Source organism: Nycticebus coucang, chromosome 3 (genome assembly GCF_027406575.1).
Source record: "Nycticebus coucang isolate mNycCou1 chromosome 3, mNycCou1.pri, whole genome shotgun sequence".
Classification (NCBI taxonomy): Eukaryota; Metazoa; Chordata; class Mammalia; order Primates; family Lorisidae; genus Nycticebus; species Nycticebus coucang.
Window position 1 is genome coordinate 143,189,433 of NC_069782.1, and position 23,682 is coordinate 143,213,114.

Below are 23,682 nucleotides of genomic sequence, written 5' to 3' on the forward strand. Positions count from 1 at the left end.
TTCATATCCTAAGATCCAATCCAGGATACCCTGTTGCTGTTGAGTTTCCATCCCATTCTTTTTCATGGCAACACAGTGTTCCACTGTGTAGATTTTTCCTAATTAACCTTAGTTCAGATGAATAGAGGGTTAGTGTTTCCAAGCTTTGTGACTAAAATAATCCTTGTACTCCATGAATTTACTACGAAAGTATATCTTTGGGGACAAATTCCTACACTGCACTTAGAATTTTATTGAAGGATATGTGTACTTGTGCTTTGGAAAGCTAGTGTCCTTCAAGAGGTCAGCAAGGTAAGTGCCCAGCAACAGAGAATGAGTGTGCCTTTTCCACACCATTTCCAATAATGTGTCTCTATGTTTTACTTTTGGCTAATCTGAAAGTGAAAATTCTGACTCTGAATTTCCGTTTTATTTACGAGTCTCTGTTACCTATTTTAAAGACATTTGCTTTCTTCTTAGCGACTTCTATGGTGAACCCAGTCCCTTTCCTTTCCATTCTGAGGTCTGTCTTCAAGCAACCTTCTGGTGTTTATCTGCAGGCCTCACCTGTCTGCTGCTCTGTTTTGCCATATTGCTCTCCTAAATGTTTTTTGGGGCACCTAATCTTGAAATTCTGTGTTTTCTGTAAGAGCTGTTTTTTCTTTCTAGAAAACCTTCTGGAATACCCTCTCCTTTGTGTTAAATGCCTCGCACTTCAAGTGAACCCTCTAGCACAGAACACTTACAAGCTCTCTGCACTTCCTTAGAATAATTACTAAATGAACGGCACAGATAACGTACGGTTACCCTTTCAGGAGCTTTCATGTAACTTTCTGTACAGGCTTCTACGCTGTTTTGTCCACCCGTAAAGCTCACTGTAGTATACTGACGATAATGGGGTGTGGCTTGCTCCAGGACACGGGTGATAATGCTGTTGTTTTTGCCCAGGTATACTGGCGATAATGCTGCCCTGGTGAATCTGTGCCCAGTACATTGTTGGTGTTGGGATTGTTGAGGGTATTCACTAAATAATGCCTTAGTTGCCAAATAATTTTTTTACAAAAAGGAAAAGCATTTAGTGTATTAATAGTTGTTTTGACATGCACCTGAGATTTTTATAATCAAAACATTGTCTGACTTTAAGGGCAAAATCCATGTTCTGTGTTTTCTTAAATATTAAATGCTGTATGTGTATTGTTTTCAGCTTTACAGAAACTCAGTGATTTGAACAAATCTCTAGCAGAGCATTGCCAGAAGAAGTTGTCTAGTGGTTTTAAGGCAGAAATAGGGCAACCGTGTTGTGCATTTTTTGCAGGTACGTTGCAGTTAGTGTAATCTCAACTTCTAGAAGCTTACTTCTTAACATTCAACCTTATTCTTAGTGAGTTTTTTCCACGTTTAAGCAAATATTTTTTCATAGCTAAGATTAAATGAATGTTTAAGATATTGTGCGGTTTTTCCTTCTCTCTTTGTAACGGGGAATCTACAAGTGATAGTTTCTTACCTAAACTTTGTAAAACATCATTTTAATGCTTTTCTTCCCAGAATTTCTGATATAAAAATAAGTTATCTCTATTGTACCCTCAATGAATCCCCAACAATAAAAAAAAAAAAAATAAGTTATCTCATTGAAGAGAGCTGTTAACTGCAGGTTCATTGTTTTTTTTTTTTTCTGTCACCTTGTATATGATCACAGTATTTTTAAAATGTATTTGATAGACTTTCACCTTATTATGAGTTTTTCTACTTTTTTTTTATTTTACCAAGTAACAAGTAAAACAATTTAAGCCATTAGTGATTAGAGTATATATGTCTATAATATTGACACGTATGTTCAAGCTTAAGTGTCACCTTCACATTCTATTTGTTGAATAGGTTATGAAGGAAATCTATATCAGATGTCAAAGTGCGATCCTATAAATTGTAGAGATATTCTTAAATGGATTTTGAGGTCTCATTCTACAGATTTTGGAATGAAAAACTAAAGGCATAAGCTGGGCAGGGAGCACATTTCTTATCTACTTTAGACAAGGGCGTCCTTTTCAAGATAAATATTTCAAACGCTCATAGAAGGGAAATATTTCATGTCATAAACTTTGTGTTAAATCTAGGTGATGGTAATTGGTATCGTGCTTTAGTCAAGGAAATCTTACCAAATGGACATGTCAAAGTACATTTTGTGGACTATGGAAATGTCGAAGAAGTTACTACAGATGAACTCCAAGTGATACCATCAGAGTTTTTAAAACTTCCATTTCAAGGGGTACAATGCTGGTTAGTAGGTATGACATAGAATAAGAATTTTTCAACCGTTTTCTAATAGAGTATATAATCTAAGCATTAATAGCTACAATTTTGATATTTTAGGGAGTTGGAAGATTCTGCTTTGTAGTTTAGAACTTAGAAATTTATTTTTTTAGGATATTGGTGAAAATGCCCAGTGTTGGGGTCAAAGTAGGGAAGCAGCTAGCTTACTAATGTTGGGAGTGGAAACTGATAAAATCCTCCTGAGGGCATTTTTCAGGATTCCTTAAGGGCCTCAAATACTCTATACCTTCTGATTTAGGAATTTTACTTCTAATTTATCCTGAAGAAATCTTGGAATTGCATAGGAGTTCAACTATATAATAGCAAAAGTAGCCGATAATAGAGGATTGACCAAATGATCTGTACAATGGATAATGATAGTACCTGTTTCTTAGGGTTATTGTGAGGATTAAATGAGTGTTTAGGATAAGGTCTGCTACTTAAAAAGTTCTATAATATGGTAAGTGTTAGCTGTTACTAACCCAAAAGACAGTTGGGTTCACAGACTCCTAGAAAAAGTGCTATTGTATCTCATTCCTGAATATCACTATGATTATCTTCAAAGTACTGCTCTGGGCTGTCTGATGACCATAGTGATATTCAGCAATGAAGTATGTAGCATTTTTTTCTAGGACGAGTTCACAGACTTTTTGTCAGACCTTGTACAACACCACCTCTGCTGACCATTCCAGGAAGAGTTCCAAAATTGCTTTGAAGGATAGACTAGGTCCTGGCATCAGTGCATAGCTTCCAGAGGGGAGTGCCTCGAAGATGACCATGGTGATGTTCGGCATTGAGGTATAGAGCACTTTTTCTGAGATGAGTTCTCGAACTCATTGTCTGACCTTGTATGTGGTCATTAGGATGATGTTAAGTATGCATTATTGCTGTGAAGAATTGTTCATGATTTTAAGTGGAGAAAAGTTATAAAAGAGATGCAGGGACACCATTATGATGAAAACAGATGTGCCTGGCACATCATTTGCATTCTGTGTTTCAATTTCCTTAAAGTTGTTAACAAAAGAGACAGGCCAGGCACAGTGCCCCTGATCTGTAATCCCACCATTTTGGGAGGCTAAGGTGGGTAGATCCTTTGAGGCCAGGAGTTTTCAGTCCAGCCTGGGCAACATAGCAAGATCCTGTCTCTACTAAACATTAAAAAGTGTCCGTATAGTCTCAGCTACTTGGGAGACTGAGGCAGGAGGATCAAGGGAGCCCAGGAATTTGAGGTTATAGTGAGCTATGAGTGGAGTGGAGCTACCACTCCGCTCCAGCCTAGGAGAGACTGAGACCCTATCCCTTAAAAAATGAAAAGAGATAAAAACCTAAAGCTCTTAATAGTACTTGGCATTATACCCATAATAACTATTATTATAAACATTTTTATAAGAATATAAATGTGTATATGTGCATGTATGTTTTTTGTGTACATGTGCACACAAAAATTGTGGAAGGTTGGATTCCAAAATGATAAAAGTAGTTATACTGGGAAGCATAGATGCTTGTATTTTCTTTTGCTAATATTTTCTTTCCACTTATTTTATAGTCAGTATGTTTCAGATTATTCTTTTTTTTTTTTTTAATGTTTATTAACAGGGCAGCGCCTGTGGCTCAGTGGGTTGGGTGCCGGCCCTGTGTATCAAGGGTGGTGGGCTCACACTCAGGGTGGTGGGTTCACACACAGCCCCGGCCAAATTGCAACAACAACAAAAAAAATAGCCGGGTATTGTGGCGGGCGCCTGTGGTCCCAGCTACTCGGGAGGCTGAGGCAGGGGAATTGCCTAAGCCCAGGAGTTGGAGGTTGCTGTGAGCCGTGTGACGCCACAGCACTCATAAAGTGAGACTCTGTCTCTACCCAGATTATTGTTCTTAATTACCATGTCTGTGTTAGTGCTTCTTAAAATACATTTTCCAAACCAGCAGCATCAACATGGGAACTTATAAAAACTACAAATTCTCAGTACCTATCATAGCCCTACTAAATCAGAAACTCTGGGTAGGGCACCAAAACCTGTTTTAACAAGCCCTCTGGGTGATTCAGGTGCACTCCCAAGGTCTGCGTATCACTGATAAGAAAACGGTGTAAGCCAAAATTATCAAAGAAAAACTTTTTGCTCAAGTAGTTGAAATTGCTGTTTTGAAATTGTAACTAGAAAACTATCCACAGAAGTGAAAGGGTAACAGCTAACATTTTTCACCAGCGTAATTGGTACGTCGTGATTGTGTGTAGGTAACAGTACATGGTCATTGAGTCTGAAAGAAGTAATATTCCTCTTTTTGCCTACTGGAGAAATGGAAGGTTTAAAGATGTTAGTGGGGAGAGTAAGGAGAGCTCAGAGCCTTCTAAAACCCAGTGTATTAGCAAATGTGTTCCTGTAACTCAGGCATGAATGACGTAGATTCTTGAGAAAAGATAGTGAAAATTGCTGACCTGAGTGGTTAACTTGGCAGGACCCCAGTCCTGGAAACTCTTGAAGCAAGAATGGAGCATGTGCATAGGATTCTTCTTAATGCTGTTCCTGTTTTCCAGATATACAGCCTGGAAACAAACACTGGACTAAAGAAGCCATAGCAAGATTTCAGATGTGTGTTGCAGGGATAAAATTGCAAGCCAGAGTGGTCGAAGTCACAGAAAATGGGGTGGGGATTGAACTCACCGATCTTTCCACTTCTTATCCCAGAATAATTAGTGATGTTCTGATTGATGAACATCTGGTCTTAAAAGCTTGCTCACCACATAAAGATCTGCCAAATAACAGACTGGTTAATAAGTATGATCTTCAAATTGATGTACCAGGACTTCAAGGTGAGGTTAACAGTTTAAAACTACTTATTTAAATTTATGTTGTTATTTTTTATAGGCAGTGAAAATTTTTTCATTCAATCCTAAATGACATATTCCTGTAAGATGTGCTTTGTGGATGTAGATTAATAGTAGTAATAGTAATTTAATATTAATCTGTTATTAAAAATGGTTGCTGAATATCATAATTGTTTTTTAATTGTAGCTGTCAGGTAAACATGCATTATACAGATGGTTCCCTTAAAGTTTGAGTAAATTTTAAGAATTACATTAAATATGCTGTAGAAATGGAAATTGCTACAGAAATACACTGCAAGAGTATAATAGTTCAGTGATTCTCATTATAAACTGAACTTTTTTTTAATGAATCCTAAAATCCCTCCAATTGAATAGATTGGTCTGTTAAAATACAGGTTTTCATTTTAGGAATCTGGGAATGTTAATTATCATTGATGAACAAACTTAGAGAATAAATACACACCTAGGAAAGAATAGTATATTCTATCTATTTCATTGAAGACCTATTTTGTATGTTTCAGACATCCGTTCAGCTGAGCAATGGAGGACGATAGAACTGTCGGTTAATAAAACGGTACAAGCAAACATACTGGAAATCATGAGCCCAAACTTGTTTTATGCTCTACCAAATGAGATGCCAGGTAAAAAGCCAAAATCTGAGACATATTTATACTCTTCCTTTAAAACTATATAATGACAGTGCCTATCTTGAGCTCCTTAGTGAGGGGGAGAAGGTGATTTTTGTTTACTCATCTGCTCACTTGCTTCTCAAAGGAGTTCTCCTTAATTTTGGACTCCTAGAATCTTGGACTCTGGTGTGAGTAATACTTTTATATTTATTAAAAGTATTATGTGAGTAATAGTACTCATAAAAGTATTTTTATAACTGAACTTGTCTTAAATATTGTATCTCAAGATTGATCACAATACTTAAGGCAAGTTCAGTTATAAAAATGCAGACAGGAACGTGAAGGAATGGCCCACAGTCAGCACCTGCTCAGTAGACTGGGCTTTGATAATAATAAACCTTTTTATAGCGGTGTCCTCCATTGCTGTATATTTCTTATTTAAAAACATGTTATCTATATTGTATTTACTACTTTAGATATATTGAAAGACTTTGTAACCAGTTCATAATCATAGTTTTACTGTATTTTAGAGACTTAGAGAAATGTTTCACACTGAAACTCGTCATGAGGAAGAGTGGCATGTTGATGTTTAATTTTTCTTTTTTGTTTCATGGAGGTTTACAATTAGGAAATCTCTTAAATGTATAGAGTTGATCCCTATAGTGTCCAAAGGTGAGTCAGTGCAAGTTGGGTGGAATCTGTTGAAAATTATTTGCAGATAAAGGCAGTCCCTGGGTTACAAACAAGGTATGTTCTGTAAGTTTGTTCTTAAGTTGAATTTGTGTGTAAGTTGGCATAGGTACATTTACCTGTTACCTGTAATGGCCTCTGTGAGATGTTTGTGACTTGGGGACTTACCTGTAATAGTCTCCATTCATAAATGAGAGGTCTCTGTAAAGTCAGATTTTTGTACCTTGGGGCCTACTTGTACTTTAAGAATGAAAAAATTAATATTTGTTTCAAACTTTCAAGCTTAGAATTGTGATACCAGTAACTTCTCCTAAATTTTCCTCCAATATTATAAAAATTCATCTTTATAGTAAAACTCAGAGGAGTAGGGTTATTTGATCCTGACAACATAGGATGTGACAAATTGGAAGTACTAATGAGGACAGTTTTGTTGTATTCAGTATAATACTTATTGTAAAGTATACCAAACACTTTGAAAAATACAGCTTAGTAACTAGTTTTAAGTGCCTACGTTAGTGTGACCACTCTCAGCCAGGCATGGTGGCACATGCCTGTAATCCCAGCTACTTGGGGGGCTACGGCAGGAGGGGATTCCTTGTGCTCAGGAGTTTCAGGGTGCAGTAAACTATGATTATGCCACTGCCCTCTAGCCTATGTGATAGAACAAGACTCCATCTCAAAACAAAAATCATTCTGATGAAGAAATTGGCCCACTGGAGGCATCCTTCATGCCCCCTCCAGTATCAGTTGTATCTCTTCAGAAAAATTCCATACATATTCCTGGAAGAATAGTGGGTATATTTTTAACATTGTGTATTTTACACACAAGGGGTTTTTGATTTAGACTTCATTCATTTATATATAATGTTAGTAAGTAGCATTGGAAATTTTCTTCACAAAATTTTGCTTTTATATATTTTAGAAAATCAGGAAAAACTGTGTTTATTGACAGCTGAATTGTTAGAACATTGTAACGCTCAGAAAAGTCGAACATCCTATACACCGAGAATTGGAGATGCATGCTGTGCCCAATACACAAGTAAGGTTCTTTTAAGTAATATATTAAAGGGAAAATATTTAGTCTGTTTTTTTCATGAGATTATGTAGATTTTATTTTAGATGCATATTTCATTTGATAGAGAAATTAAATGCAAGGTTGTGGGTTTCATTCCTACGCTGTGGTCATTTGCCTTTTCTATCCTGTATAGATTATTTTTAGACAAGGGTATAGCTAGAGTTATACAAGTCTGTCAGTGCTTGGAGATAACCAGCTCCAGTAGCTGAGTTCACAGTGGGACAGGGGTGCTTCCAGTCAGAATCTGGGACTGAGGTCTGAGAGTCAGCCCCCTGGATCTTGGGCCTGCTTCTCAAAGGAGTTCTCCTTAACCTTGGACTCCTGTCGGGTTTTGAGACCTCCTGCCTGGAGCCCAGAGCTCCCACATGGGGATTCCTGTATGTGAATGGGTACCAAATTATTTCTGTCAAGGAGTCACAAGCTGGGATCCTCCTCTTTTACCATCGTGCTGATGTCATGCCCTAGTTTTGCTTTTCTTTTATATGATGACTGTAACTGCATTTTCTGTCTCTTTCTTCCTAATAGAAATAAATCACAATTTTTGCTTAGGTAAATGTCCTGTATTACTTTATTAGGACTGAATAGACACTAGTCACAGCTGAACCAGGTAGTGTACTGCGATTACGTTTCTCTTTCGCCTCTTCTCTTGTTAGTGTTCCTTATACTTTCATCAATTATCTGCACTACGTTAGTGTCAGTTCCCTCTAAGAACTGTTCAGTGTACTTTGTCAACTTTTATCATATTAGAGGTATCTTTATTCAGCCTTGCAGACTGCGTGTCCTCCAGACCTGAGCTGTCATCCTGGGATTTTTCCCTTCATCCTGCTGAGGGTTGCCTTGGTACTGTCCCTGTTTTCTGACTCTCTCCCTCCTTTGTCTCCTCTGTTTTCTGGATCCCTGACTTCTCTTTTGATTCGCCCGAGTACTGACTGGATTGCATCCTCCAGAGGCTGAGAACAGGTGCATGTATCTGCCTTATTCTATCCTAATAGTTAATTGGTAGTTTGCTTGGATATAGACTTCTAAATTGAAAGTCATTTTTCCCCCTTTCTGGAACTTTTAGTATCCTTTTTAATCTGTGATTTGAAATTTGTGACATGAAAAAAATTTATGATATGACTTGGTATGGTAGTTTTCTGCTGTTGTAGGTGGGCCCTTTAAGAAATTCATGAGCTTCAGTTTTGAGAAATTTTCTTAAATTAATGCTTTTATTCCTTTTTTCTGTTTTAGAAAATCTGAGTCTTCTAATATTAGACTTAGACTCTTCTGCTAACTTTTTCTCTTTTATCATTTTGTTTTTTCAAGAAATTTCTTCAGTTTCATCTTATTAAACCTGTCTTACTGAGGTTTACATTCCTGATAGCTTCAACAGTTTTGTTTTTTTTTTTGGTTTTCTCTCTATGTATGTGTGTGTTTGAATACTGTCCTGTTCCCATTTTATGGATGAGATGTCATTTCTCCGGAGTTATTACTATCATTCCTTTAACCTTAATTATCTACTTCCTCCTCTGTCTCTGTTCCCCTGAGGTCCTCCTCTTTGGTTTCTTTTCGTGTCCTCTGTCATGTTAGAGGCTTTCTTCAACTATCTGGGGACTTTTTGCTGTTCACGTGTTAGGATGGGACACTAAGAAGCCATTTGGGAGTTTATTTGTGTGTGTGGGCAGAGCTTGTCTGCCAGTGGCCTTCACTGTGGGTGATCTGGCTTTGCCCTTTCACTGGGGACACCCGGATCTATACCTGGACGTGCTCTCCCTTGGGACCGGTCTCCTGCTTGAGCGCATAGCTTGCCCGATGAGCGTTAAACTCCTCTCCTGCTCTGCCTCATGTTCTGCTGTTCAAAGTCTTCTGGAGGAGAAACCTCTATTCTTCTGTGTAGTAGGAGTTACTGGAAAGAGGGAAAGTATTCTAAGCTTTATTAAAATGTGAACATAAAGCTCTCCATTCTCTTTAGCAACTTTAAAATTGGGTATTATCCGTACATGTGCGTGTGAACTAAAGTCTCCTCTGATGTCTCAGGAGGTAACTGCTGCTTTGTCCCACCCTCATTCTAGCTCCATCTGCACACCTGCTTTGGGATGAGCAGCGCCAATTACTGAGCCTTAGCGGTTGGGGGTTTGAGAGGTAAACAGGATGTTTGCTGGCTTCCCCACGGCCAGCTTTGGTTGCACGACCATGGCTCTGAAATCATTTTCATTCATGCATCTGCTTTCTAGCTTCCAGTATGAAAGTGTTGACACAGACAGAGTTGTGGCCCATTATTTCACTTAGTTGACAGCCGTGTCCTTTCTGATTCACTGGTGCAAGTTTGAACTTGCTCAGCTCACCAGAGTGCTGGGAGGGCCTTGTTTGTTTCTGTCTATGGCATTCAGTCAGTGTCAGCTGGGGAGCTGGGAAGAGCGCACTTTTGCTCAGTGATTTTTTTTTTTATTTCAAAAGTTTAACTCACTTTTAGAAGTCTCAAAGGCTTGAGTGTTTGCAGTGGGATTTTGGGGACTTTACTCCTTCCTGGGAGATAATTTTTCAGTGGTTTTAAGAATTTAGAAGAGGTGGAACCTCGCCGAACGATAAGGAGAGGTATGGGTGTCCAGGGACTGAGGAAGACATCACTGCTGTGGAAAAAAAGGTTCCTGACAACAAACACGTGGCATTTAAGTACACTGAAGCATCAATACAGATTGGATCACTGGCAGTGTAAAAATCCTGCACTATTATCTTTGAGTCAGGGCAGTTTCATCCCGATGGAGGTGCCTCACACCTTGACAGGTGAACAAAAGGGCATCCGTGTTGAACGGTGTGAAGAAATACCGGTCGGATTCAAGGAGGCGAGTCTAGACATGTTTCTGATATCATTACTAGAGATGAAACCTGGACTTACCAGTTTCATCCAGAGAGTAAGTGTCAGCTAACAGGGTAGATTCTTCCTGATGAACATCCACCAACAGAAGTGAAGCGGCTCCCAAATGCTGGATAGAAAATGGTGGCAACCTTCTTCAAAAGTGGCCTTGTTGTGACTGTTCCTCTGGAGGAACAAAGCACTTTTACTGCTCAGTGGGACACAACTGAGTATGTATGCCTTCCAGAAGTTTTGGGGAAGCTTTGAGAACAGTGGCCAGAGACAGCAGGGACCACCTTGCGCCGTGACAGTGTGTCTGTCCCCACAGTCGACATCGCCATTCAGTTCCTAGAGTCCACAGGACTGAAACTTAAGATTCATCCACACTATATTCCTGATCTGGTCCCGTGTGATTATTTCCTGTTCCCTACAGTAAAAACTCACATGGAAGAAGGTTCTCCAGCCCTGAAGAAAGTTGTTCATGCCTACGAAAGGGAGCTCACAGCATTTGATGAAAATGAGTGGAAAAAGTGTTCTTAAAAATGATTTATAAGAGGGCGGTGCCTGTGGCTCAGTGAGCAGGGCGCTGGCCCCATATACCGAGGGTGGCGGGTTCAAACCCGGCCCCGGCCAAACTGCAACAAAAAAATAGCTGGGCATTGTGGTGGGCGCCTGTAGTCCCAGCTGCTCAGGAGGCTGAGGCAGGAGAATCGCCTAAGTCTAAGAGCTGGAGGTTGCTGTGAGCCATGTGACGCTATGGCACTCTACCGAGGGCGATAAAGTGAAACTCTGTCTCTACATAAAAAAAAAAAAAAAAATGATTTATAAGAATGCAAAAATGCACAGAATGTTGTGATTATTTTGAGAAAATATAGTAATCAAAATTTTGTTTCTTAATTTTCGTGTATCTTAAAACTTTCATAGTGTCTCTCATGTTATTTTCTCTCTTGTTCTCCGTCCTTATGGTTTTGTGCCTTTTTAAAAAGAAGTCCTATTATCTTTTTAGTAAGATTTGGAAGGAGTAGAGGCAAATGCTTACATTCAGTCTGGACTCTGAGAAATCTCGGCATGAATGCTTAAGTCATGTACCAGGAATAACCATCTTAAAGTAGGAGAGAGGTCATTGGCTGGAACATCCTACCTGAGATTTCACTGTATTTTCAGGTGATGATTTCTGGTATCGAGCAGTTGTTCTGGAGACATCAGACACTGAGGTTAAAGTGCTCTATGCAGACTATGGAAACATGGAAACCTTGCCTCTTTCCCGGGTGCAGCCAATTGCTTCCAGCCACCTGGAGCTTCCTTTCCAAATTATTAAATGTTCTCTTGAAGGTAGGACAATTAAGTTACTTTCCCGTTTGGATGTCTGTGGGACTTTTTTAACCTTGTGCTTCATAGCTCTAAGTCTGAACCAAATGGATATTTCAGGTAACTGCTCAGAATCAAACAGGGTTTTCAGAGAAATGTCATATTCTTCATTTAATTCTTAAGAAAGCCCTATTCAGTTAGTCTACCTTTGTTTAGCAGATCAGTTTCGGAGTGCGGAGGTTCAGAGATTCTGGTTACTGGGGGCAAAGCTAGTAAGTGGCCAGGCCAGGGTGTGGAGCAGGTCATCTGACCTCTCATCTGGGGTCTTTCTGCTTTGTCACAGCTCTCTCTAGGCATGTTCAAGTGACACCACTGTAGGTTGCCTCACTATGTACTGAGTCCGTATGTTCACCTGTTCAGTTGGAATTTGAATAAAGTGAACTAAAATACCTAGAGTGGCTTTTTATTGTTATTCCTGATTTCTTTACACAGAGGCCCTTGCAGGTAATACAATGCTGATTGCCTCATAGTCCACTTTCGTTTTGACTCAGAGTTGAAAAATTATCTTCATTATTGCTTGTTTTTTCCTTGGAATATATGAGGGCTGACACTGTGTTATGTTCCCTAGACTGAGATTAGTTCTTGATGTCTTATTGGTGATCAAAAAAATGTTTATTGAGTAAACTTTTTTTTTAATGTAACTGCAGTGGTCATCAAAGTATAATTAAATTAATGGCTAAAATCAGTAAGCCTTTGCTTATTGTTCCTAGATAATTGATCTAAATATTATAATTTTTAAAGGTACTTGAAGACTATTATGTTCCTTTTTTTTTTTTTTTTCCAGGACTAATGGAATTGAATGGAAGCTCCTCTCAATTGATAATAGTGCTACTAAAAAATTTCATGTTGAATCAGAATGTAATGCTTTCTGTGAAAGGAGTTACTAAGAATGTCCATACAGTGTCAGTTGAGAAATGCTCCGAGAATGGTACTATCAGTGTCGCTGATAAATTCATGGCATCTGGTCTGGCAACAAACATCACATCTACAAAGCAAAGTGTTTTAAATAAAGGTATTTTTTAAATGTAATTAATAACAGACGTAAAGTATAATGAATAAAAGAGATAATCTGGGGCGGCGCCTGTAGCTCAGTGAGTAGGGCGCCGGCCCCATATACCGAGGGTGGTGGATTCAAACCCAGCCCCGGCCAAACTGCAACAAAAAAATACCCGGGCGTTGTAGCGGGCGCCTGTAGTCCCAGCTGCTCGGGAGGCTGAGGCAAGAGAATCATGTAAGCCCAAGAGCTGGAGGTTGCTGTGAGCCGTGTGACGCCATGGCACTCTACCGAGGGTGGTAAAGTGAGACTCTGTCTCTACAAAAAAAAAAAAAAAAAGAGATAATCTGTATCTCAGGAAAGGCCTGACCTTTGCTCACCCACTGTGGCCACACGCCTCTCCTTCCTCTGTGATCCTGACCCCAGCACTGAGGTGCCACCTTGGTGGCAGCTGTCCTCTGAGGCCGTATCTTCCTGAGATCAGACTCAGCACCATCCCATCACAGTCAAGGCAAGAGCTTTGGAAATGTCAAGCATTCTGCCTGCACCTTCCAATTTGCTTTTGATCCCGATCAAAGTGAGAACACCTTATATTTTTTGAGGTTAGATCTTCCTGATGCTTCAGAAGATGTGTGTTTGGCAGGCCTGCCCTCAATCAAAAAGAGATTCCATATATGATAGACAAAGGACCCTACATGTTGGTGCTGTGGGTGTTAACTTGGTCAAATCCAGGTCATGCAGTAGAGAGCATCAAAGCCCAGAGGAATTGATCAAGTTCTTTGCAGTTGGAGTCCGTACCCAAGGGGCAGATCTACAGTTCAGACTCCAAGTTTTTCTTATTTACCTAGTATCTTATCTAATGGCTATTTTGTATTTCCTTTTAGAAAAGACGCATAGAATGAACTGCTGCTGTGCAGAGTTACAGAAACAGGTAGGTAAAGTTTCCTCTGAGTGAAATGATACTCCTGGCATTTTCAGAAGTTAAATTATGCTATTTCGTTTTCACCTGTAGGTTGAAAAACACGAACAGATTCTTCTCTTCCTCTTAAACAATCCAACAAATCAAAATAAATTTATCGAAATGAAAAAACTGTTAAAAAGTTAAGTAAGTTCAATTTGATGTTTTTGCCACTTCTGTTGTCACTAGTAGGACATCTCCAGTTACATTGTCAGGCTAGATCTGATGGGATATAACCCCTGGAGAGGTTGTACTTTATTTTGTGATCTGATGATCTCAGGTTTGGTTGTAAATGTTATGCTGTCTTCCTAGGTTTGATCTGACCATTTTCCTTTGACCCTGCTAATGGAATGGAGCCCAGGGGTGTTCTGGTTATGTCAGCCTCTGCTTATTGTTTGATGTTGAGAATGCTTATGTTATTGATATGTAGAGGGACTTGTAAAAATTGTAGTGAGGTCAAGTTTAGCCTCAAATTTTTTGTCTAGATTTGAAATTAACCCAGATCTCACTTGTGCATACTGCTATAAACGTGTTCAGCACTTTTTATGGGGGGTGTCAAAGGGACCAAGAATGGAAAGTGGGCTTCACCAACAATATATTTTATTTCAAAACAAAATGTACTCCCTTTTTGGCTGTGGTGGTTCTGGTGTTTAAGGAACATATTGGTGAGTTTTAAACCAATAGTTCCCTGCTTCTTTTTTACTGTCTGGGATCCTTTGTCTTAAGATGGCTCTCAGAAATTCCTTTATGATCAGTAGCCAGTTAGAATTTCTGATGAAGATGAAGGAAGTTGTCCTTCTTACCACTTAGAGTTAATATCAGTTCCAGCCAAAAGCAAAGGAGCTTTGATTGACTTCATCTGTATGCTTTTGTCGACTAATGTGCAGTTTATTTTAGACTGTTTGGAAATAACCCAGAGGCCATATTGCGAATGTTTCACGGGCATAATATTTCTCAAGCAGGAAACAACTGTGTTAAAACACATTTTCCATGTGATAATGTGCTGTTTCTTCTTTGTTTTTAAGAAAGTATAACTGAGTTTTAAGTAAAATGTCCTTAGTATAAGATCAGCAGTCTTGATTCTTATGATTTGTATCATTTACAAATTTTGGGTGGTTTTTGATAAATACTACCTTCCAGTTGGCAACTACAACTTTCAGTCCTTTCTAATACACTATCTTAATACTGACTGCTGAGTGTGCTTGAATTTAACATCTTGAATGCAATGGCGATTTTAGTTTCATAGATGAAGGAACAGGCAATGATGTCGACTTCTGGAATTTAGGCTTAGCACGCAGTCAGCATATTTTTAACCAAGTTGGTTAACTTGTATGTGTTTTTTATCTGTGTCATAGCTTTCTTCATAAGGGTATTATGAAAGCATACACATTTAAGATGAAACGTATTTTCTGTTGTTTCATATTGAAGACAGGGCTTAGTAGCTTTAAAAAAACTTGATTAAAAGCGTAGTAATTGAATGGGCTTTTCTCCTACTATAGGAATAAATAGATGCTGTCTGCATACTAATACCGTATATTTGGATAGTACCTTACTTACAAAGCACTTTTACATCTAGGCACATAATCAGTCTTCACAATACCTTTGAAAAGAACATAGAACCCATTTTAGAGATGAGAAGGCTGAGGCTCAGAGAGGTTATTTATATGGCTGCCCCAAATCACAGGCCCAGTCTGGAAACTTACCAGCTAAGTTCTCTCTACCGCCCTTTGCTGTCTCTTGTGTGCTATCTTACCACATCTTTTTAGATTAGATTGGTTCCAGAGCATGGTACTAGGGGTTTATATTACTAGAAAAAAACTCACATACCTGGTTGCTTAATTGTTTAAGCAGACTTCATTGTGGTGAAAATAACAGTTGAACTCTCTCTTTTAAATTCTTCCTAGAGATAGAGGAAATTTGTTTTAAAAGACTTAATCCTCTTTGGAGAAATTTATTTTAAATTGTTAACATAAAATTTCTGAAAGTGGGTGTGTTGTGGTGATGAGAACTTAAAACCCTCTGTCTTCTGTTGCTTAAAAAAGATACTTTAACCCACAAGTTCATGTCAACTGTTTTTTATATGTGAAGGAGAGTGCCAATAGCTGTATTTTATATTTGTGAGGGGGAGTCTAAACAGCCGTGTTTAACAAATAGCACTGTTACGACAGTTAATTTTTTTTTAACTGACAGATCTGACCTAAATGTATATTTTAGTTAAAAGTGAATGCTTGGTTTGCTTGCACTTAAAATAGAAATTAAGAACCATAGTGATCGAGTCTTTCTATAAGGCATAATGATAGTTGATTTTTCTCTTTCAGAAACAGTCTCTCTTGGAGATAAACACTTAATGAGCAAGGAGACAGCGAAGGCTAGCCTTAGTAGAGCAAGTACAGCAACTTGGGTTTTTGTTTGGGCACCTTCTCTTTGTCTCATTTTTCTTTAATGACCTCTATGTCTCCATTTTTGCTTTTTGGCTTGCCTCCCATTCTTCTGTTCGATTGGTTAGTTTTATTTTTCTCCTCTTAAATTCCTCCCACCAAAGACTCATACCAAATTTATGGGACTACCAGGAAGGAATACATAGAGGTTTTCTACTGTATATATAACTTTTTATTACTTAAAGGTACTGAAGAAGAAATATATGGCTTTGATAACTGTATCCAACTGTTAAGATCGGATACCTCTAGTTAGCCAGGTAGACAAGTTTTATTATTTTTTATATGTTCAAAATGTTTCCTAAAAAAATATTCCCCGCATTGCATCTGCCTTCTCCATACAATTAATGTTCTTTGCTCCTTTGTTATCTTCTTCTTTTCCTGTGCACTCTGAAGTCATTTGGCTTCTTTCTCTGACTCCTTGATTAGATCACTTGTCTTTTGGTCTTTGGGGACAGAGTCTGTCCTTGAGCTCTGGACTACTCCAATAAGAGAAAGAATTTTCTGTTTCTGCTGTTAATGTCCTTTCAAGTCTGTAGCCAGATTTTCATTGTAGGTAGAATTGACTATTTGCTAAAGCACAAATACAGTTATCAATTTAAGTTAAAGAAAAAAAAACTAGGCTAGAATACATTTTTTCTCTTAAAGCATAGAAAATAATCTTAGATTCTCCTAAAATTTACGTGACGTGTGGAATTATGGGCCAACTGACTTTCTTGCCAGCTTCTGTTTCTCTGTGGGAATTTTTCCATGATTTAAGTTTAAGACTCTTGACAAGTGAAGATGATGTCACCAACTCAAAACAGTTACTTAAGACATTTTTTTTTTTTTCTGTTTTGTTTCTTCTGGTAACGTGTGTCAGCTAATCTGTCAGATTAAATGGAATTTTTCCATATGTAAAAAGTTGTTTAAACATTGATGTGCTTCTATTAGATAAAAGTTTATGCTGCTTTGCCCAATAAAATTCTTTCATTTGTCAGCCAGCTTCACCCGTGTGCTTATTGCCGGCATTTTGCAAATTTCCTTTCCTTATACGAACCTGGATACTAGATGCGTGGTTTGTCCATTCTGCCTGTTCCATCCTGGTCACAGAGGGAATGCAGATGAAGTCTATTGAGTCACAACATTATCGTCTTTATTAAGGAAAATCAAGAAAGCAAGACAAGGTACATTAAAAAAATAAGCCAAAATATCTTTTTAAATTTCAACATTTTATCACAAGGTACTTACTAGGTACTAGAAATTTGAGTAAAAACTTTTAATTAAATACACTTTAATAGTATTTGCTGATTCAGCTGTTTGCCTTATTCCCCCAAAGAGCCTAATATCTATATTCTCACAAATAGGGATATGGGTTAAATCTTCTGGATTGGACATACTAGACCACCAGGCTAGGTATAAGTAGGTTTAAGAAGTTTTACATTTTAATACAAGGTCTGACAAGTAAGTTTGCAAACTTGCCACCATGTCTTTACATTGGCAGCTCTTACCAAACAACTTGGTAAGGTTTAATAACCTTGGTATGTCAGTGTCTCACAGCTGTGTTCACATGGATGTGTGGCAATGTCGGTGGCCAGTACCAAGCAGAACTGATGAAAACATTTCAAAAATTTGTCGAATTGTGCATCAAAATCATGAGCTGACTGTGGGAAGTGTAGTTGACCAAGTAGACATCAATAGAGAAACAGAAAAATCTTCACTGAAAATCTTGGCATGAGAAAGGTGTGCGCAAAAATGGACCCGAAGTTGCTCACTGGTGAACAAAAGCAAAAGGGAATCGAAGTTTGCCAAGACCTTTTGGAGAGACAAGATGATGTTTTGAGCAGTTTCATCACTCTCTGCTGATGAAATATGGATGTACCAATATAACCTTGAAGTAAAGTGTCCAAGCGCACAATGGAATCAGCCAGTTCTCCACGACCAAAACAGAGTCAAAACAATGTTGCTAACCTCTTTCGGTATCAGAGGGATTGTTTATTATGAATTCATACCAAATGGACAGTTGACCAAATTTATATTCTTGGAAGTGCTGAAAAGGCTGTGTGAAAAAGTTAGATGAAAACCTATACTTTTCACCACCAACTCAGTGGTTCTCGTGTCGTGACAGTGCACCAGCTGACACGACACCATCCGTGAGGGGATTTGTAGCCAGCAGACAAGTGACTGTTTTGGAACCTTCTCCCTACTCACCTGATCTGGAACCCCAATGACTTTTTTCTTTACCCAAAGAGAAAGGAAATATTGAACAATAAAGGAAATAATTGACATCAAGTTTAATACAGTGACAGCTCTGATGGCCATTCCAGAGAAGGAGTTCCAAAATTGCTTTGAAGGGTGGACCAGAGAATGGCTTTGGAGCATGGCTTCCCCAGGGGAGTACTTTGAAGGTGACTCTGGTGATATTCAGCAGTAAGGTATATAGCACTTTTTCTAGGATGAGTTCGGGAACTTAATTGTCAGACCTCAGTATTGCCAGCTGATGTTTCATTCAGTGAATATTTGCTGTGCTCCAGCACTGTGCCTGACGTTGTGGTATCTCACCAGCTTATCCCAGTCTTTGGATCCAACCCCTCCTCCCCCAATACCTGGTTTGTTCAGACTCTGCTTACAGCAGAGCAGAGGCCATAATATCTAAACAGTTTATTCCTGGGCAGAGGCCTTATAAATACTGAGAGAAATCAGGTCCAGTTTGCCAGGGGTTTTTATTGTGCAGACCGTGAACACCCCTGGGGTTTTGCTAGAATTCTGTTGCTGTAGCAGATAGAAATGTAAAAATCTCAAAAACTGTGAATGAGAATGATTAGCATTCTAAAATTGAGCTCTGCTCTCTCTATAAAAAATACCCCCAGGAGCCAACACGTGAGGATCTTTACTTACCAGCAGGACCCTAAGCTGCCAGACACCAGGAGAGGAGCCAAGTCATCGTGGGGCCCACTCTGAGACTGCCAACCAAAAGCAACAAATAATGTTACTAGTGGGCTCCTCACCCACACAACTGCCCGGGTCTGGCAGGTTGAGCTCTCTTGGGATTATCCAAAGAGGGCATCTTGGCTACTTGCCAGTGGAGGTGGTTCTAAATGGTTCTTACTGCACACACAAGGAAGATTGTCAGGGTGGTTTCAGTCATGAGAGGGCAGTCTGTGATTCTAAACAAGCAGTTCAAAGCAGTAGGATGGTTCAGCTTGCTGGAAGGTTACTGCCCCCGTGCATGCTGATGCGAGGCTACAGAAGGCTCTCACCTGGAGAACTGTTGACATTCTCCTGTTGCCCTGGCAGTTGGTGTAGCTTCCCTAGGGAAGTTCTTCCACCTTGGCCCTACAGCCATGGCTTCAGTCAACTTCCTAAGACTTGTCGCTGCCCAGCCTCAGCCACTTTCCTGTGCTTGCCTTCTTACCTTGAGACCTTGCGGTGATAACTTTTTGACGGGGAGTTGCTTCCCTCCTGTAATGTATGCCCTCCAGGAAAGGAGATGGACTCTTATTATTACAAGGCAGGAGCAGAAGGCTGCTCTGCCTCCATCAGGGTGCATCCAGGTGCCTCTCAAAATGCAGTCAACGAATACGTAAGGCTTACCTGTAGATTGGAAACTAAAAACAAAATTCACGATACTGCCAGAATGACACGGTAGTGTTGACAGTTTGATGTAGAGCACTTACTCAGTTTCAAACGTTGGTTGAATCCAGGCCTTTACCTCTGTAGACATTCCATGTTTATTTGATTCAGCCAGAAAGCTGCCACGTGGCTATTGAGCACTTAGAATGGGACTAGTGGAAATTAAAGTGGGCAGTAATTATAAAATAGCTTATATTGATTACGTACTGAGATATTTCAGATCTTTAGGTTAATATTATTGAGATCTAGTTTGCCTGTTTCTTTTCACTTTTAAGATATGGTTCTAGAATATTTAAAATTATACATACATTTTGCATTACATTTCTTTGGGACAGCACTGATGTAGAGATAGAGACCATCCCTCTCCCAGCACTTAGACTTCCAGGTAAGTCCCCTGTTGCAGTAACATGCTGGCACATTAGCTGTGCTGCTCTGATGTGGCCTCATTTTTACTTCTGGGTGCTCACTAAATGTGATTGGGAGAAATGAATTAAGTAAAAAATGAGTCCTTTTTCCCCTCCCCTCTTCACTGAGGCTGACAACATTAGAGTTAAACATTGGCCGCTTTTACTGGAAATTGGCAGCATTCTCAGAGGGCTGGAAATCATCTGAGAACTACAAACTGGTATGTTTTTGAAGTCTTAAAAAGATATACAAAATTATTTGCCTGTCAGATTGACATTTTATAAGAATGGGGGAAGAGCATGGAAAAGAGGAAACAGGTCAAGTTTCCTGGAATTTGATAATCAAAAGTCCTAAATTAATATATTCATTGTATCCTAGAAATTTACTTTGTTGCAGTTCATTCCACAGAACTGGACAAAAGCACAAAGATTCAGGGCAGCGCCTCTGGCTCAAAGGAGTAGGGCACAGGCTCCATATGCTGGAGGTGGGTTCAATACCAGACCCAGCCAAAAACTGCAAAAAAAATTTTAAAAAGCACAAAGATTCTATTATGTATTATTAAAATCGCAAGTTTAGGGCGGCATCTGTGGCTCAAAGGAGTAGGGCACCCACCGGCCCCAAATACCGGCAGGTGGTGGGTTCCAAACCTGGCCCCGGCCAAAAACTGCAAAAAAAATATCGCAAATTTAATGTTCAACAATAGCAGGCAAGTTCACTGTAGTTCAAAACAGAATGAGGCTCAAAATGCAAAGCAGGAAATCGTAGTGTACAGCTTGTATGTAATGAACTAAAACAATGTACATTTTTATATAGTCAGAATGACACTGGAAGAACATACACGGTAATGTTAATTATCTCTTAGTGGTAGAGAGTGAGTGCTTTACCAGCTGCTTCCCGGGAATGAGTGAGTGCTTTATCAGCTGCTTACTGGGGTTTTTTCTTTTTGCAATGAGCACACGTTATGCAATGACACTTTTTGGATTAAGTATAAAAATTATAGATTATGCAAATAATAGTGTTTATTAGAGAGTTTACTGCGTACGAAGAGTCGTCCCAGAGATTGTGATTTGCGGCATTCGTTTTAAAAACTCAGTCGCCCACAACTCAAGGATGCTAGCCAAAAGGTCGACCTATCACCCAACTGCAGTAATAGGACAGGTAAACGAAAGTCAATTGCCATTGAAGATAGGACGCCAAAGTCATTTTCCCATGGGTCAGAGCAGTAAAGCCTGCGGAGTAGACAGCTGATGGCACGGTGCTCTGGGCCGCACCTGGCGGGCTGGGCGGCCCGCCTAGAAAGGCGGCCTTGGTTTATTTGCGGAGCTTGGCTGACGCCTCCTGAAAAAACGCTAGGGCGAGGGCGAGGCCGGCTGGGTGCCCGGAGCGCCCCGCGCGCCTCCCTTGCGAGCGCGCCTCCGACCGCCCTCGCGGCCGCTCCGGAGACGCGAGCAGGTGCCCCACGTGGCTGCCGCCCCCAGGGACCCCTCCTGGCCAGAGCTGGGGCCCCGCCCGCGAGCAGAGCCGCCCGCGTGCCGGGCAGGGTCGCCGCGCTCCTCCAGGCGAGTCGCCGCCCAGCGTGGGCTCCGCGCGCCCCCAGCCGAGCAGCCCGCCCTGCCCCGGGCTCTGAGACCGCGTGCCCCGCCTGGACGTGGCGGGCTTTGTTCGGACTGCGGGCTCCCACCTGGACGGCCTTTCCGGGGAGAGCGCACCAGGCGCGCGCCTCTCTGGTCTCTGCCCGGAGGGACGTTGTATGCAGGTAAGGGGGGTCGAGGCTCGGGGTTGGGGCGGCGGGGACCGCAGGTTGTATTAAATCCGAGCTTCCCTGAGGTCCAGGAAAAGGCACTCGCCTTGAATAAAGGCGTTGGGGATATACACCCCTCCCCTCCATTATAGCACACATTTGGTTAAGGGGACTCCGTGCGGGTTTTCCCAGGCAGTGGCGTGCCCCAGGAGGTGTCCGGTTTGCAAGCAGAACCGAAAGGGGCCTCTGAGAGACTCTGGATTGCGCAGTGGAAGTCCTGGGCATTTGTCCTCGTCTGTGGTGACTGCACAGGCTGAGACGAACCCTATCCCTCCGCCTCCCCACACCTGGTCTGGCTCTGCTTCCTGCTTTTCTCCTTCCAGGGCCGGGAAGAGGGTAAGGCTTGGCTACTTGCTGGGCTGGTAAATGGGAGGGTCTCAGAATTGTACCTTGGAAACTTGCCAGATGCATAGATTTGGAGGAAAAAAACAAACATCTGGGCACTGGCAGAGAAGTAAGGGGTGGGGGCTACCTTTGACTGTGGAATCAAGAGGCCAGCTGAGAGGGGCCTTTCAGTGGGGACACCAGGCAGTGTGCTGGCTCCCAGACCTGAATGATTAGTCAGGTACAATTTTCGGATAAACATCCTTAAGTAAAACACATTTTAGCAACCTGATGCTGTTACTCTTGTGACTAGGATTCAAATCCCCTCAGGACTTACTATTCTTTTGAAGACACCCATATAAGAATTTCCCAGATGAGGGCTCAAGGCAAGTCCCAGGGGATGAGGTGGAATCCTTGCTTCTTCCCTCCCTTCTGTGTGACTGAAAACCATCCATGACATTTTTCTTTAAATTTAGTTTTTGGTGTGCCATCCAGAATCAAGAGTCACTTTTCCTTCTCTCAGGCTGAGGACCCCTTTGAGTGAATCACAGCCAGAGGCCCAGCTGTTTATAGATGACCCAGTGTTAAAAGAGTTTTAGGTTCAAAGCAAAAATCCAGCAGAAGGTGCAGCTATGTCCTATAGACCTCCCGCCCCTACCCCACACAGGCACATTATCAGCATGTCCACCAGAGTGGGACACTTGTTACAACTGACAAGCCTACACTGACATGTCCCTAGGACCCAAAGTCCATAGTTTGCATTATGGCTCACTCTTGGTGTTGTACGTTCTATGGATTTGGACCAATGCAAAATAACATATCCACCATTATAGTGTTGTACAAAGTGGTTTTACTGTTCTAAAAATCCTCTCTGCCCCACCTATTCATCCCTTCTCCTCCCAACCCCCGGTAATCACTGATTTTTTTAACTGTCTCCATGGTTTTGCCTTTTCTAGAATGTCATAGCTGGAATCATACAGCCTTTTCAGATTGGCTTCTTACACTTAATAACACAGGGTGTCCATAAAGTTCGTGTGAAAGTTGAAATAGTAAACTATTTTAAACTGCACACGAACTTGACAGACACCCTTATAAATTTAAGTTTCCATTCTGGCTTTTTAGCGAGCTCCATCAACAGCACAATCATTAATTGGCAGTGATGACACTGGGGAAAAGCTCCTGGTGAAAGTGCTTTTGATAATAGTGCATCTTACAGTTACAGAGCGTCATTATTGTATCCCCAGCACCTGGAAAGGCGCTGGGCATAGGGCAGATGCTTAATCATTTTTAGTGGGTAAGGGAAATTTCACGTGATTGTAAAAACGGAAGCGTCAGCAATACTATGAGGTGTTTTAGAACAGTGGTCCTCAAACTGTTGTATTTAACACATCAGTAGTTAAAAATTATTTTAATTGAAGTGCTGTGATAGAATTGATAATTTTTATTTCATC

The 23,682-nt window shown here is 40.5% G+C and overlaps 2 protein-coding genes across 5 annotated transcripts in view; both read left to right on the top strand.

Annotated features, from left to right (window-relative positions):
- TDRD1 (tudor domain containing 1) overlaps positions 1 to 13,834 on the top strand; it is a 38,490-nt gene extending 24,656 nt beyond the window's left edge. The window contains exons 16-24 of the mRNA XM_053584225.1: positions 1,184 to 1,294; positions 2,091 to 2,261; positions 4,817 to 5,092; positions 5,629 to 5,748; positions 7,349 to 7,465; positions 11,499 to 11,666; positions 12,487 to 12,714; positions 13,581 to 13,627; positions 13,709 to 13,834. Coding sequence (XP_053440200.1) covers positions 1,184 to 1,294; positions 2,091 to 2,261; positions 4,817 to 5,092; positions 5,629 to 5,748; positions 7,349 to 7,465; positions 11,499 to 11,666; positions 12,487 to 12,714; positions 13,581 to 13,627; positions 13,709 to 13,801 — 1,331 coding nt within the window. The 3' untranslated portion in view covers positions 13,802 to 13,834. The remainder of the gene's footprint in view (positions 1 to 1,183; positions 1,295 to 2,090; positions 2,262 to 4,816; positions 5,093 to 5,628; positions 5,749 to 7,348; positions 7,466 to 11,498; positions 11,667 to 12,486; positions 12,715 to 13,580; positions 13,628 to 13,708) is intronic.
- Positions 13,835 to 21,548: 7,714 nt separating this feature from the next.
- Positions 21,549 to 23,682, top strand: part of VWA2 (von Willebrand factor A domain containing 2) — a 42,486-nt gene continuing 40,352 nt past the window's right edge. For all 4 annotated transcript variants that reach the window (XR_008378827.1, XM_053584184.1, XM_053584183.1 and 1 more), the window contains exon 1: positions 21,549 to 21,862. The gene's annotated coding sequence lies outside the window, so the exon portion shown is untranslated. The remainder of the gene's footprint in view (positions 21,863 to 23,682) is intronic.